This window comes from Eucyclogobius newberryi, unplaced genomic scaffold, assembly GCF_026437365.1.
Source record: "Eucyclogobius newberryi isolate DKJ021-1_F unplaced genomic scaffold, fEucNew1.0.hap1 SCAF_18, whole genome shotgun sequence".
NCBI classification, from domain to species: domain Eukaryota; kingdom Metazoa; phylum Chordata; class Actinopteri; order Gobiiformes; family Gobiidae; genus Eucyclogobius; species Eucyclogobius newberryi.
The window spans coordinates 226602-243472 of NW_027315812.1; the positions used below are offsets into that span (position 1 = coordinate 226602).

The following is a 16871-nucleotide window of genomic DNA, read 5'->3' on the forward strand; positions in this document are numbered from 1 at the left end:
TTCTCTGACCACTCCACCATCATGGGACTCATCACAGACGATGATGTGGAGGACAGAGGACAGAGGACAGAGGACAGAGGACTGGAGCAGGACTTTGTGGAACCTCCTCCTCATCAACGCAGAAGACCAAGGAGAGGCCACGCCCCCCTCACCAGTGAACATCCAGGGACGAGACAGGCCACGCCCCCCTCACCAGTGAACATCCAGGGACGGGACAGGCCACGCCCCCCTCACCAGACTGTACAGGAAGAGCCAGAGTCGGCTCCACCTCCTGAGGAGACTCAGGTCTTTTGGAGTGACAGGGCCGCTCCTGACAGTCGCTCCTGACCGGGCCGCTCCTCACAGGGCCGCTCCTGACAGAGTCGCTCCTGACAGGGCCACTCCTGACAGGGCCACTCCTGAAGACCTTCTCCTCCTCTGTGGTGCATCAGCTCCTGTAGGTGTGGTCATCACAGAGGAAGAAGCTGGACACAGCTCCGTCCTGGACAGTCCTCTGGACTCGGTGCAGGAGGTGGGGGACAGAAGGGTCCTGGCTAAACTCACATTTATGCTGGACCATGAGTGTAGGACACTCTGTCCCCTGCAGGACACTCTGTCCCCTGCAGGGTGGTGCAGTGGATGGCACACGTGCCGCTCATGGGAGGAGCCCTCAGTGTCGTCATTTGTTTTTTCATCTCTAATCAAGTCAAGAAGAAGCTGCACAGTTGAAGTCACTGGTTCTGTTTCTCACACAATGTGAAGAAAATGAACCTGACGAGTCGTGTTTATCCAACAGTCAAAACTAAACGAGTCGAACCAAAGTTAAAACAAGGAATTATATTTTTAATTTTGAGTTATTATTTATCTATTTCACGGTCTTTATGTTTTCAGAGTGTTGAAAGGGGCGTGTCGCTCACACAAAACCCGCCCTCTGTATGATGTCACAGGTGCCCTGCTTCCTATTGGCTCAGGTGCGGCAAATGAACCAGGCATCCAATCACAGGAGCCGGAGGCGTCGCCGTGGCACCACACAGCGGGAACACACCGCATTGTCACTGTGCGATGATGTCATCAGAGTGCGCGCTCCACTGCAGCTCAAGGTTTCCACGGCAATGAAGCTGGATGCCAAGATGACGGCGCGAGACGTCACAGAGAGATTTCCCCACGACTCTGACAGGTGCAGCAGGGCGGGTGCAAAGTGTGTGTGTGTGTGTGTGTGTGTGTGTGTGACCAGCAGAGGGCGCAATGTGTCTGTGACAAAAAGGACAAATACTCCCCCACAGTATTTGTTACTATTATCTACACAAATATAACATATTTTATCACTAATTAGGCCCGAGCGCCACAAGCTGGCGAGAGGCCTATTAGTCTCGTAAGGCCGTGCGAAGCGCTCGCCCACTTCCAAACACTAACTAACACTCCTCCACTCATGCACGCCCCGTGCAGACTAATTAGTAGTAGGAAAATGGAACATTACCGTTGTAAACGGGCGAAGCCCGTGCAAAAGTGCGCACTAAACGAGCACTTTACATTGGCTCATTTGCGCTAAGTAGCTCACGAATACGTTCCATCTCTTGCATGTTCCGTTCATATAAACATGTAATGCAAAAATGTAACATTATTACTGTATAGAGGGCCAAAAACACAAAGTGGGCGGAGCCCACTCAAAATGAATGAAAGTACCCGTCAGTGACCAGGGACCCACACCATGAGGTAGGAAAGCGCGAGCGCTTTCCGAAAATGTATAGTTTATGATATTTGAAAAATGGGAAACATTGTTTTCGCATCGGAATATTCTTCTTTCTTCTTCTTGGGACACGCCCCCTTATTTTTCACCCTGTGACATTGACCAAAAGTCACAAAAATGTTCACACCTCTAAAGATCGTGCCGCTACATTCTGGCTATTTCCCTTTTCTAAAATAAAAGAATGTGCGCGTTAGCGCCCCCAAATGTACCAAAAATGCATTGAGACATGGGAAATGACCCCAAAAATCTGATGGTAGAATCATGAAATTTGGCGCAGAGGTAGATGGCGACAAGAGAAGTAAAAAATATTATTACGGCAACGCCGTCCGCCCAACCAAATGTCGGCCATATTGCTTCAGAAATGGCTAAGCATGACTCGGGAGTTTTTCCAGACGTGGTACTTTTATGAACTCCTCTCAGGGCGTTGTCTCTAAAAAGCTGAAATTGTGTGAAAATGCTACTGAGGAGTGGGACATCAAAAGTTATTTAAATGACTTTGACCCTGTCACAGTTTCTGTGGGTTTGGGCGAAGCCGCAAACTGTAGCTCGAATTTCAGAAATCTTCCAAATTTAACATTTCTGCCGTTTGCGCAGATAAAGTCTGAATTGCGTCAAATTAGAATCAGTTGTTAAACTCTTTGCCCTAAACCTACTTGAAGTGAAATTAATTAATTTGGCGCCACAGCGCCCCCTACAGAGTTTATATGGAGGTTAAATGTTTAGTTTTGCGAAATTTTATGAAATTTTACACAAAACTCAATTTTAGCCCCCTTAAAAAAAAGTCAATGACTCATGTCATAATTGTTATGGCGTTGCCGTAGCAATGACTGAAACCTCCCATGGTATTCCAATGTGGAAATCACCAGAACATGTTTACACTTTATACTTTTAACGAACTCCTCCCCCTCAGGGCGTTGACTCCTCCCCCTCAGGGCGTTCGACATATGAACCTGATGAAATGTGGTGAGACTCATCTTCAGGACCATCAAAATGTATCAAAATTTTATTCAAAGAGTCACGGTGTCTGTGCGGCAGAGCCGCACATTTTGCCAAGAATTCAAAATAAAATGTCTTTTTGATGTAAAACAAAGGGGAGAAGATGTGACAGCGTCACAGATTCAGCAGTAGGCGTAATAAAAGGACAATTGGGGCGCGTTAGCCACGCCCCCTCCTCTTGCGGTGTGGCGGCGGCGGCGTGGCGAGGGCCGATCATTGCCGCTTGCGGCTATATTTATTATTATTATTATACTAACTGTTTTTGACGGTTCTTTTGTTTCAGTGGAACGGCGCTAAGGCTTTATGAGGTCGGAGGAAACATCGGTGAGAATCACTAGACAAAAGACAAAAGACTCGTGACCTTTGTGACCTTCAGATTTAAGACATTTGTCTGATACATTTTTCCCTGAAACTTGAAGAACAATGACTTTGAACTGAAGTGAAAATGTAATTAAACTTAAATTCAGATTATTCAGTGTTTTTATTCTGACATCGACTTCATTCACACATAATTATACTCGTTACCTCCAGGCTTCGTTACCTCCGGGCTTCGTTACCTCCGGGCTTCGTTACCTCCAGGCTTCGTTACCTCTGAGCTTCGTTACCTCCGAGCTTCGTTACCTCCGGGCTTCGTTACCTCCGGGCTTCGTTACCTCCGAGCTTCGTTACCTCTGAGCTTCGTTACCTCCGAGCTTCGTTACCTCCGGGCTTCGTTACCTCCGAGTTTCGTTACCTCCAGGCATCGTTACCTCCGAGTTTCGTTACCTCCGAGCTTCGTTACCTCCGAGCTTCGTTACCTCCGGGCTTCGTTACCTCCGGGCTTCGTTACCTCCAGGCTTCGTTACCTCCGAGCTTCGTTACCTCCGGGCTTCGTTACCTCCGAGTTTCGTTACCTCCGAGCTTCGTTACCTCCGGGCTTCGTTACCTCCGGGCTTCGTTACCTCCGAGTTTCGTTACCTCCAGGCTTCGTTACCTCCGGGCTTCGTTACCTCCGGGCTTCGTTACCTCCGAGTTTCGTTACCTCCAGGCTTCGTTACCTCAAGGCTTCGTTACCTCCAGGCTTCGTTACCTCAAGGCTTCGTTACCTCCGAGCTTCATTACTTCCGGGCTTCGTTACCTCCAGGCTTCGTTACCTCCAGGCTTCGTTACCTTCAAGGCTTCGTTACCTCCAGGCTTCGTTACTTCCGGGCTTCGTTACCTTCAGGCTTCGTTACCTCCAGGCTTCGTTACCTCCAGGCTTCGTTACTTCCGGGCTTCGTTACCTTCAGGCTTCGTTACCTCCAGGCTTCGTTACCTCCAGGCTTCGTTACCTCCGAGCTTCATTACTTCCGGGCTTCGTTACCTTCAGGCTTCGTTACCTCCGGGCTTCGTTACCTCCGGGCTTCGTTACCTCCAGGCTTCGTTACCTCTGAGCTTCGTTACCTCCGGGCTTCGTTACCTCCGGGCTTCGTTACCTCCGAGCTTCGTTACCTCCGAGCTTCGTTACCTCCGGGCTTCGTTACCTCCGAGTTTCGTTACCTCCAGGCATCGTTACCTCCGAGTTTCGTTACCTCCGAGCTTCGTTACCTCCGAGCTTCGTTACCTCCGGGCTTCGTTACCTCCGGGCTTCGTTACCTCCAGGCTTCGTTACCTCCGAGCTTCGTTACCTCCGGGCTTCGTTACCTCCGAGTTTCGTTACCTCCGAGCTTCGTTACCTCCGGGCTTCGTTACCTCCGGGCTTCGTTACCTCCGAGTTTCGTTACCTCCAGGCTTCGTTACCTCCGGGCTTCGTTACCTCCGGGCTTCGTTACCTCCGAGTTTCGTTACCTCCAGGCTTCGTTACCTCAAGGCTTCGTTACCTCCAGGCTTCGTTACCTCAAGGCTTCGTTACCTCCGAGCTTCATTACTTCCGGGCTTCGTTACCTCCAGGCTTCGTTACCTCCAGGCTTCGTTACCTTCAAGGCTTCGTTACCTCCAGGCTTCGTTACTTCCGGGCTTCGTTACCTTCAGGCTTCGTTACCTCCAGGCTTCGTTACCTCCAGGCTTCGTTACTTCCGGGCTTCGTTACCTTCAGGCTTCGTTACCTCCAGGCTTCGTTACCTCCAGGCTTCGTTACCTCCGAGCTTCATTACTTCCGGGCTTCGTTACCTTCAGGCTTCGTTACCTCCAGGCTTCGTTACCTCCAGGCTTCGTTACCTTCAAGGCTTCGTTACCTCCAGGCTTCGTTACTTCCGGGCTTCGTTACCTTCAGGCTTCGTTACCTCCAGGCTTCGTTACCTCCAGGCTTCGTTACTTCCGGGCTTCGTTACCTTCAGGCTTCGTTACTTCCGGGCTTCGTTACCTTCAGGCTTCGTTACCTCCAGGCTTCGTTACCTCCAGGCTTCGTTACCTTCAAGGCTTCGTTACCTCCAGGCTTCGTTACCTCCAGGCTTCGTTACTTCCGGGCTTCGTTACCTTCAGGCTTCGTTACTTCCGGGCTTCGTTACCTTCAGGCTTCGTTACCTCCAGGCTTCGTTACCTCAAGGCTTCGTTACCTTCAAGGCTTCGTTACCTCCAGGCTTCGTTACTTCCGGGCTTCGTTACCTTCAGGCTTCGTTACCTCCAGGCTTCGTTACCTCCAGGCTTCGTTACCTTCAAGGCTTCGTTACCTCCAGGCTTCGTTACTTCCGGGCTTCGTTACCTTCAGGCTTCGTTACCTCCAGGCTTCGTTACCTCCAGGCTTCGTTACTTCCGGGCTTCGTTACCTTCAGGCTTCGTTACCTCCAGGCTTCGTTACCTCCAGGCTTCGTTACCTCCGAGCTTCATTACTTCCGGGCTTCGTTACCTTCAGGCTTCGTTACCTCCAGGCTTCGTTACCTCCAGGCTTCGTTACCTTCAAGGCTTCGTTACCTCCAGGCTTCGTTACTTCCGGGCTTCGTTACCTTCAGGCTTCGTTACCTCCAGGCTTCGTTACCTCCAGGCTTCGTTACTTCCGGGCTTCGTTACCTTCAGGCTTCGTTACTTCCGGGCTTCGTTACCTTCAGGCTTCGTTACCTCCAGGCTACGTTACCTCCAGGCTTCGTTACCTTCAAGGCTTCGTTACCTCCAGGCTTCGTTACCTCCAGGCTTCGTTACTTCCGGGCTTCGTTACCTTCAGGCTTCGTTACCTCCAGGCTTCGTTACCTCCAGGCTTCGTTACTTCCGGGCTTCGTTACCTTCAGGCTTCGTTACTTCCGGGCTTCGTTACCTTCAGGCTTCGTTACCTCCAGGCTTCGTTACCTCCAGGCTTCGTTACCTTCAAGGCTTCGTTACCTCCAGGCTTCGTTACTTCCGGGCTTCGTTACCTTCAGGCTTCGTTACCTTCAGGCTTCGTTACCTCCAGGCTTCGTTACCTCCAGGCTTCGTTACTTCCGGGCTTCGTTACCTTCAGGCTTCGTTACCTTCAGGCTTCATTACCTCCAGGCTTCGTTACCTTCAGGCTTCGTTACCTTCAGGCTTCGTTACCTCCAGGCTTCGTTACCTCCAGGCTTCGTTACTTCCGGGCTTCGTTACCTTCAGGCTTCGTTACCTCCAGGCTTCGTTACCTCCAGGCTTCGTTACCTTCAAGGCTTCGTTACCTCCAGGCTTCGTTACCTCCAGGCTTCGTTACTTCCGGGCTTCGTTACCTTCAGGCTTCGTTACCTCCAGGCTTCGTTACCTCCGGGCTTCGTTACCTTCAAGGCTTCGTTACCTCCAGGCTTCGTTACCTCCAGGCTTCGTTACTTCCGGGCTTCGTTACCTTCAGGCTTCGTTACTTCCGGGCTTCGTTACCTTCAGGCTTCGTTACCTCCAGGCTTCGTTACCTCCAGGCTTCGTTACCTTCAAGGCTTCGTTACCTCCAGGCTTCGTTACTTCCGGGCTTCGTTACCTTCAGGCTTCGTTACCTTCAGGCTTCGTTACCTCCAGGCTTCGTTACCTCCAGGCTTCGTTACTTCCGGGCTTCGTTACCTTCAGGCTTCGTTACCTTCAGGCTTCATTACCTCCAGGCTTCGTTACCTTCAGGCTTCGTTACCTTCAGGCTTCGTTACCTCCAGGCTTCGTTACCTCCAGGCTTCGTTACTTCCGGGCTTCGTTACCTTCAGGCTTCGTTACCTTCAGGCTTCATTACCTCCAGGCTTCGTTACCTTCAGGCTTCGTTACCTTCAGGCTTCATTACCTTCAGGCTTCGTTACCTTCAGGCTTCGTTACCTCCAGGCTTCGTTACCTCCAGGCTTCGTTACCTTCAAGGCTTCGTTACCTCCAGGCTTCGTTACTTCCGGGCTTCGTTACCTTCAGGCTTCGTTACCTCCAGGCTTCGTTACCTCCAGGCTTCGTTACTTCCGGGCTTCGTTACCTTCAGGCTTCGTTACTTCCGGGCTTCGTTACCTTCAGGCTTCGTTACCTCCAGGCTTCGTTACCTCCAGGCTTCGTTACCTTCAAGGCTTCGTTACCTCCAGGCTTCGTTACTTCCGGGCTTCGTTACCTTCAGGCTTCGTTACCTTCAGGCTTCGTTACCTCCAGGCTTCGTTACCTCCAGGCTTCGTTACTTCCGGGCTTCGTTACCTTCAGGCTTCGTTACCTTCAGGCTTCATTACCTCCAGGCTTCGTTACCTTCAGGCTTCGTTACCTTCAGGCTTCGTTACCTCCAGGCTTCGTTACCTCCAGGCTTCGTTACTTCCGGGCTTCGTTACCTTCAGGCTTCGTTACCTTCAGGCTTCATTACCTCCAGGCTTCGTTACCTTCAGGCTTCGTTACCTTCAGGCTTCATTACCTTCAGGCTTCGTTACCTTCAGGCTTCGTTACCTCCAGGCTTCGTTACCTCCAGGCTTCGTTACCTTCAAGGCTTCGTTACCTCCAGGCTTCGTTACTTCCGGGCTTCGTTACCTTCAGGCTTCGTTACCTTCAGGCTTCGTTACCTCCAGGCTTCGTTACCTCCAGGCTTCGTTACTTCCGGGCTTCGTTACCTTCAGGCTTCGTTACCTTCAGGCTTCATTACCTCCAGGCTTCGTTACCTTCAGGCTTCGTTACCTTCAGGCTTCGTTACCTCCAGGCTTCGTTACCTCCAGGCTTCGTTACTTCCGGGCTTCGTTACCTTCAGGCTTCGTTACCTTCAGGCTTCATTACCTCCAGGCTTCGTTACCTTCAGGCTTCGTTACCTTCAGGCTTCATTACCTTCAGGCTTCGTTACCTTCAGGCTTCGTTACCTCCAGGCTTCGTTACCTCCAGGCTTCGTTACCTTCAAGGCTTCGTTACCTCCAGGCTTCGTTACTTCCGGGCTTCGTTACCTTCAGGCTTCGTTACCTCCAGGCTTCGTTACCTCCAGGCTTCGTTACTTCCGGGCTTCGTTACCTTCAGGCTTCGTTACTTCCGGGCTTCGTTACCTTCAGGCTTCGTTACCTCCAGGCTTCGTTACCTCCAGGCTTCGTTACCTTCAAGGCTTCGTTACCTCCAGGCTTCGTTACTTCCGGGCTTCGTTACCTTCAGGCTTCGTTACCTTCAGGCTTCGTTACCTCCAGGCTTCGTTACCTCCAGGCTTCGTTACTTCCGGGCTTCGTTACCTTCAGGCTTCGTTACCTTCAGGCTTCATTACCTCCAGGCTTCGTTACCTTCAGGCTTCGTTACCTTCAGGCTTCGTTACCTCCAGGCTTCGTTACCTCCAGGCTTCGTTACCTCCAGGCTTCGTTACCTTCAGGCTTCATTACCTTCAGGCTTCGTTACCTTCAGGCTTCGTTACCTCCAGGCTTCGTTACCTTCAGGCTTCGTTACCTTCAGGCTTCATTACCTTCAGGCTTCGTTACCTTCAGGCTTCGTTACCTCCAGGCTTCGTTACCTTCAGGCTTCGTTACCTTCAGGCTTCATTACCTTCAGGCTTCGTTACCTTCAGGCTTCATTACCTCCAGGCTTCGTTACCTCCTGGGTGAATCATGACTTGGCGGGACCTCTGTCTACTCTGCTTTCCTTGGGTGTCACTCACTCTGTCGCCCTGGTAACACTGTCGCCCTGGTAACACTGTCGCCCCGGTAACACTGTCGCCCCGGTAACACTGTCGCCCTGGTAACACTCTGTCGCCCTGGTAACACTGTCGCCCTGGTAACACTCTGTCGCCCTGGTAACACTGTCGCCCTGGTAACACTCTGTTGCCCTGGTAACACTCTGTTGCCCTGGTAACACTGTCGCCCTGGTAACACTCTGTCGCCCTGGTAACACTGTCTCCCTGGTAACACTCTGTCGCCCCGGTAACACTCTGTCTCCCTGGTAACACTGTTGCCCTGGTAACACTGTCGCCCTGGTAACACTCTGTCGCCCTGGTAACACTCTGTCGCCCTGGTAACACTGTCTCCCTGGTAACACTCTGTCGCCCCGGTAACACTCTGTCGCCCTGGTAACACTGTTGCCCTGGTAACACTGTCGCCCTGGTAACACTCTGTCGCCCCGGTAACACTCTGTCGCCCTGGTAACACTGTCGCCCTGGTAACACTGTCGCCCTGGTAACACTGTCGCCCTGGTAACACTCTGTCGCCCTGGTAACACTGTCGCCCTGGTAACACTCTGTCGCCCTGGTAACACTGTCGCCCTGGTAACACTCTGTCGCCTTGGTAACACTGTCGCCCTGGTAACACTCTGTTGCCCTGGTAACACTGTTGCCCTGGTAACACTGTCTCCCTGGTAACACTCTGTCGCCCCGGTAACACTCTGTCTCCCTGGTAACACTCTGTCGCCCCGGTAACACTCTGTCTCCCTGGTAACACTCTGTCGCCCTGGTAACACTGTCTCCCTGGTAACACTGTCGCCCTGGTAACACTCTGTCGCCCTGGTAACACTGTCTCCCTGGTAGCACTCTGTCGCCCCGGTAACACTCTGTCTCCCTGGTAACACTCTGTCGCCCTGGTAACACTCTGTCGCCCTGGTAACACTCTGTCGCCCTGGTAACACTGTCGCCCTGGTAACACTCTGTCGCCCTGGTAACACTGTCTCCCTGGTAACACTCTGTCGCCCCGGTAACACTCTGTCGCCCTGGTAACACTGTTGCCCTGGTAACACTGTCGCCCTGGTAACACTCTGTCGCCCTGGTAACACTGTCTCCCTGGTAACACTCTGTCGCCCCGGTAACACTCTGTCGCCCTGGTAACACTGTCGCCCTGGTAACACTCTGTCGCCCTGGTAACACTCTGTCGCCCTGGTAACACTGTCGCCCTGGTAACACTCTGTCGCCCTGGTAACACTCTGTCGCCCTGGTAACACTGTCTCCCTGGTAACACTCTGTCGCCCCGGTAACACTCTGTCGCCCTGGTAACACTGTCGCCCTGGTAACACTGTCTCCCTGGTAACACTCTGTCGCCCCGGTAACACTCTGTCGCCCTGGTAACACTGTCGCCCTGGTAACACTGTCTCCCTGGTAACACTCTGTCGCCCCGGTAACACTCTGTCGCCCTGGTAACACTGTTGCCCTGGTAACACTGTCGCCCTGGTAACACTCTGTCGCCCTGGTAACACTCTGTCGCCCTGGTAACACTGTCGCCCTGGTAACACTCTGTCGCCCTGGTAACACTCTGTTGCCCTGGTAACACTGTTGCCCTGGTAACACTCTGTCGCCCCGGTAACACTCTGTCGCCCCGGTAACACTCTGTCGCCCTGGTAACACTGTCGCCCTGGTAACACTGTCGCCCCGGTAACACTCTGTCGCCCTGGTAACACTGTCGCCCTGGTAACACTCTGTCTCGGTTTAGGGTTTGATGCTGTAAAACATACATTATGCTAATAGCCTGCGCTAGTATTAGCACAGTTCTGCCCTTCATAGAGAAGAAGGTTCCGGGGGAATAATAGGTACTCACCCGTTAGCAGTGCTAGCAAGGCTAAGACTAGCCCCCCAGGGCCAGGAACAGAAGAGCGCCTCATTTGTGACAGTTAGGGTCAGGGGCCGGGTCAGGGTCAGGGTCAGGGTCAGGGTCAAGGTCAAGGTCTGGGTCAGGGTCAGGGTCCGGGTCAGGGTCAAGGTCTGGGTCAGGGTCAGGGTCTGGGTCAAGGTCAGGGTCAAGGTCAGGGTCAGAGTCAGGGTCTGGGTCTGGGTCAGGGTCAAGGTACGGGTCAGGGTCTGGGTCAGGGTCAGGGTCTGGGTCTGGGTCAGGGTCAAGGTCAGGGTCAGGGTCAAGGTCAGGGTCTGGGTCTGGGTCAGGGTCAAGGTCAGGGTCAGGGTCTGGGTCAGGGTCTGGGTCAGGGTTAGGGTCAAGGTCAGGGTCTGGGTCAGGGTCAGGGTCTGGGTCTGGGTCAGGGTCAGGGTCAGGGTCAGGGTCTGGGTCAGGGTCAGGGTCAGGGTCAGGGTCAGGGTCAAGGTCAAGGTCAGGGTCTGGGTCTGGATGAGGGTCGTTCAACACTGTAAAAACATGACTGATAGTTCTAAACTGTAAAAACCTGACTGCGATATTTTTACACTGTAAAAAACATGACTGATGGTTCTACACTGTAAAAACCTGACTGATAGTTCTACACTGTAAAAATCTGGATGGGATATTTCTACACTGTAAAAACCTGACTGCGATGGTTCTACACTGTAAAAAAATGACTGCGATAGTTCTACACTGTAAAAATCTGGATGGGATATTTCTACACTGTAAAAACCTGACTGCGATGGTTCTACACTGTAAAAACATGACTGCGATAGTTCTACACTGTAAAAACATGACTGCGATAGTTCTACACTGTAAAAACCTGACTTATAGTTCTACACTGTAAAAACCTGACGCCGATATTTCTACACTGTAAAAACATGACAGATGGTTCTACACTGTAAAAACCTGACTGTGATAGTTCTAAACTGTAAAAACATGACTGATGGTTCTACACTGTAAAAACATTACAGATAGTTCTACACTGTAAAAACATGACTACGATAGCTCTACGATAGCTCTACACTCTAAAAACCTGACTGCGATATTTTTACACTGTAAAAACATGACTGATGGTTCTACACTGTAAAAACATGACTGCGATATTTCTACACTGTAAAAACATGACTGATAGTTCTACACTGTAAAAATATGACTGATAGGTCTACACTGTAAAAACATGACTGATAGTTCTACACTGTAAAAACCGGACTGATAGTTCTACACTGTAAAAACCTGACTTCGATAGTTCTACACTGTAAAAACATGACTCTGATTTTTCTACACTGTTAAAACCTGACAGATGGTTCTACACTGTAAAAACATGACTGTGATTGCTCTACACTGTAAAAATCTGGCTGGGATATTTCTACACTGTAAAAACCTGACTGCGATAGTTCTACACTGTAAAAACATGACAGATAGTTCCACACTGTAAAAACATGACTGCGATATTTTTACACTGTAAAAACCTGACTGCGATATTTCTACACTGTAAAAAAATGACTGCGATAGTTCTACACTTTAAAAACATGACTTTGATTGTTATACACTGTAAAAACATGACTGATGGTTCTACACTGTAAAAACATGACTGCGATATTTCTACACTGTAAAAACATGACTGATAGTTCTACACTGTAAAAATATGACTGATAGGTCTACACTGTAAAAACATGACTGATAGTTCTACACTGTAAAAACATGACTGCGATAATTGTACACTGTAAAAACCTGACTGCGATATTTTTATCAAATCAAATCAAATCAATTTATTTTTGTAAGGCCCAAAATCACAACAACAGTTGCCTCTGAGGGCCACAGGGAGAAATGAATCAACAATGTCTGTGGTGGCGATGAAGTCAGACAATGTCTGTGGTGGCGAGGGACGATGTCCCAGGGTCCTCTGTCCTTAGACTCTCCTTCTCGGCCAGGAAAAACTACAAAAAAAAACCTCTTTGGGAAAAAAGCGTAGAAACCTGGAGGAGTTCCAGTGAAGGAGAGATCCGACTCTCACAGACGGACAGACGGACACGAGGAGACTGGAGCTGGACCCACTCTTCAGGCAGAAGAGGGACCGTCTGAGGCGAACTGGACCCACTCTTCAGGCAGATGAGGGACCGTCGGAGTCGAGCAGGACCCACTCTTCAGGCAGATGAGGGACCGTCTGAGGCGAACTGGACCCACTCCTCAGGCAGATGAGGGACCGTCTGAGTCGAGCTGGACCCACTCTTCAGGCAGAAGAGGGACCGTCCACATGGGGCAGGGACCACTTCACCAGGAGAGGGACATCTGGGTCCACAGGTCCTCAGGAGTGAGAGAAAGAAAAAGAAGGCGGTGAACAGTTTGCAAGTGGAATTAAAAAATAAATATTGTTTGATAGCATAAGTAGTCAGAAGAAGAGGACAGTGCTCAAGCTGTCATACTTCCCCCAGCACAGTTACTCCTAGGGCAGCGTAGCTGAAGCTGTGGGTTTATCTTTCTGTTCCTAACTACTCTGACCATAAGCGATTTCGAAGAGGAACGTTTTAAGCCTGGACTTAAATGAAGAGACTGTGTCAGCATATTTAACATGGGTCGGGAGCTGATTCCATAACACAGGGGCTTGGTAGCTAAACGCTCTACCTCCTACAGTACTTTTAGAGACTCTTGGCACCACCAGAAGGCCGGCATTCTGAGAGCGAAGAGCTCTGTTTGGATGATATGGTTCTATAGCATCTTTGAGGTAGGATGGGGCCATGTCATTTATGGCTTTGTAGGTCAAGAGTAGAATTTTGAATTTGATTCTGGACTCGACGGGAGCCAGTGAAGAGACTTCAGCACCGGCGTAATGTGCTCTCTTCTTTTTGTTCCTGTTAGTAATCTTGCTGCTGCATTTTGAACCAGTTGAAAGCTTTTTATGGAGCTTTTAGGACACGCTGCAAGCAGGGAGTTACAGTAGTCTAATCTAGTCGTTACAAATGCATGGATAAGTTTTTCGGCATCACTTTTAGGCAGGATTCTTCTGATTTTGGCTCTTGTTGCACAAATGGAAATAGGCTGTTTTACAAGCTTGATTTATATGAGCTTTAAATGAGAGCTCCTGGTCAAATAAGACTCCAAGGTTTCTTACAGTAGAACTGGAGGCTACACTGACATTGTCCAGTGTGACTATCTGCTCAGATAGAGAGTCTCGTAGATGCTTAGGGCCAAGCACAATGACCTCGGTTTTTTCAGGGTTAAGAAGCAGGTAGTTTAGTGTCATCCAGGTTTTTATCTCCTTCACACAAGTACTAAGTCTGTCTACTTGATCGCTCTGATCAGGTTTCATTGATAAATACAGCTGAGTGTCGTCTGCATAGCAGTGGAAGTTAATGTCATGCTTTCTGATAATGTTGCCTAATGGCAGCATATAAAGAGTAAACAGAATTGGACCGAGTACCGAACCCTGTGGCACACCGTAAATTACTTTAGAGCTTGGTGAGGAGCTCTGGTTTACATTAACAAATTGGAACCTATCAGATAGATAGGATTTAAACCAGCTGAGGGCTGTTCCTCCAACACCTACATCACATTCTAACCTCTGCAGTAGAATGTTGTGGTCGATGGTGTCAAACGCTGCGCTGAGGTCCAACAGAACCAGGATTGAGACCAGTCCATCGTCAGCGGCTAATAACAAATCATTTGTGACTTTAACTAGTGCAGTTTCAGTGCTGTGGTGGGCTCTGAACCCTGACTGGAAAACTTCAAATAAGTTATTGTCCTGCAGGTGGCGACAAAGCTGTTTTACTACAACTTTTTCAAGGATTTTAGAGACGAAGGGAAGATTTGAAATAGGTCTGTAGTTTACCAATAGGTCGGGATCTAGATTAGGCTTTTTCAGAAGAGGTTTAATGACTGCATGTTTGAAGGACTGTGGAACATAGCCACTTTCTAGTGAAGTATTTATTATATTAAGAATAGGGTCTATAATTAGGGGAAGAATGTCTTTGAGGAGCTTGGAATGGGGTCTAGGACACAAGTGGAGCTTTTAGAGGACATAATGGCTGAAGTTATCTCTGCTTGATCAACAGCTGTGAACCTTTCTAAGTTTACAGGTGGATTTATATGGGACGTTAGATTTACAGCTTGGGCTAGTTCAGGGCTAATAGCGGGGGTAATTTCATCTAATTTATCTCTGATTGTTTTTATTTTATTATTAAAAAATAGGAGGAAATCATCAGAGCTAAGTGTAGCTGGGATTGAGGGCTCTACTGCACTGTGACAGTTTGTTAGCCTAGCTACAGTGCTGAAAAGGAATTTAGTGTTACTTTTGTTGACTTCTATTACACTGTAAAAACATGACAGCGATAGTTCCACAGTGTAGAAACATGACTGATAGTTCTACACTGTAAAAATATGACGCCGATATTTCTACACTGTAAAAACATGACTGATAGGTCTACACTGTAAAAACCTGACTGCGATAGCTCTACACTGTAAAAACTTGGCTGCGATAGTTCTACACTGTTAAAACCTGACAGATATTTCTACACTGTAAAAACATGACTGATAGTTCTACACTGTAAAATCCTGACTGCGATAGTTCTACACTGTAAAAACATGACTGCGATAGTTCTACACTGTAAAAACCTGACTGATAGGTCTACACTGTAAAAACCTGACTGCGATAGCTCTACACTGTAAAAACTTGGCTGTGATAGTTCTACACTGTTAAAACCTGACAGATATTTCTACACTGTAAAAACATGACTGATAGTTCTACACTGTAAAATCCTGACTGCGATAGTTCTACACTGTAAAAACCTGACTGCAATAGTTACACACTGTAAAAACATGACTGCGATATTTCTACACTGTAAAAACATGACAGATAGTTCTACACTGTAAAAACCTGACGCCGATATTTCTACACTGTAAAAACATGACTGCGATAGGTCTACACTGTAAAAATATGAATGATATGTCTACACTGTAAAAACATGACCGATAGGTCTACACTGTAAAAACATGACTGCGATAGTTCTACACTGTAAAAACCTGACTGCAAATGTTCTAAACTGTTAAAACCTGACAGATATTTCTACACTGTAAAAACATGACTGATAGTTCTACACTGTAAAAACCTGACTGATAGTTCTACACTGTAAAAACATGACAGATATTTCTACACTGTAAAAACCTGGCTGCGATAGTTCTACACTGTTAAAACCTGACAGATATTTCTACACTGTAAAAACATGACAGATAGTTCTACACTGTAAAAATGTGACGCCGATATTTCTACACTGTAAAAACATGACTGATGGTCCTACACTTTAAAAACCTGACTGCGATAGTTCTAAACTGTAAAACCTGACAGATGGTTCAACACTGTAAAAACACGACTGCGATAGTTCTACACTGTAAAAAAATGACTGCGATAGTTCTACACTGTAAAAACATGCCTCTGATTTTTCTACACTGTTAAAACCTGACAGATTGTTCTACACTGTAAAAACGTGACTGCGATTGCTCTACACTGTAAAAACCTGACTGATAGGTCTACACTGTAAAAACCTGACTGCGATAGTTCTACACTGTAAAAACATGACTGCGATATTTCTACACTGTAAAAACCTGACTGCGATAGTGCTACACTGTAAAAACCTGACTGCGATAGTTCTACACTGTAAAAACCTGACTGATAGGTCTACACTGTAAAAATATGACTGATAGGTCTACACTGTAAAAACATGACAGATAGTTCTACACTGTAAAAATATGACGCCGATATTTCTACACTGTAAAAACATGTCTGATGGTCCTACACTTTAAAAACCTGACTGCGATAGTTCTAAACTGTAAAACATGACAGATGGTTCAACACTGTAAAAACATGACTTTGATTGTTATACACTGTAAAAACATGACTGCGATAGTTGTACACTGTAAAAACCTGGCTGCGATAGGTCTACACTGTAAAAACCTGTCTGCAATAGTTTTACACTGTTAAAACCTGACGCCGATATTTCTACACTGTAAAAACTTGACTGCGATAGTTCTACACTGTAAAAACCTGACAGATGGTTCTACACTGTAAAAACATGACTGCGATAGCTCTACACTGTAAAAATCTGGCTGGGATATTTCTACACTGTAAAAACATGACAGATAGTTCTACACTGTAAAAACCTGACTGATAGGTCTACACTGTAAAAACCTGACTACGATAGTTCTACACTCTAAAAACCTGACTAATAGGTCTACACTGTAAAAACCTGACTGCGATAGTTCCACACTGTAAAAACATGACAGATAGTTCTACACTG

General features: G+C 48.2%; 1 protein-coding gene across 1 annotated transcript in view; it reads left to right on the plus strand.

Moving 5' to 3' along the window:
- LOC140364903 (rho GTPase-activating protein 18-like) overlaps positions 1-16871 on the plus strand; it is a 126271-nt gene that overhangs the window by 63568 nt on the left and 45832 nt on the right. The window contains exons 10-11 of the mRNA XM_072451283.1: positions 927-1156; positions 3006-3046. Coding sequence (XP_072307384.1) covers positions 927-1156; positions 3006-3046 — 271 coding nt within the window. The remainder of the gene's footprint in view (positions 1-926; positions 1157-3005; positions 3047-16871) is intronic.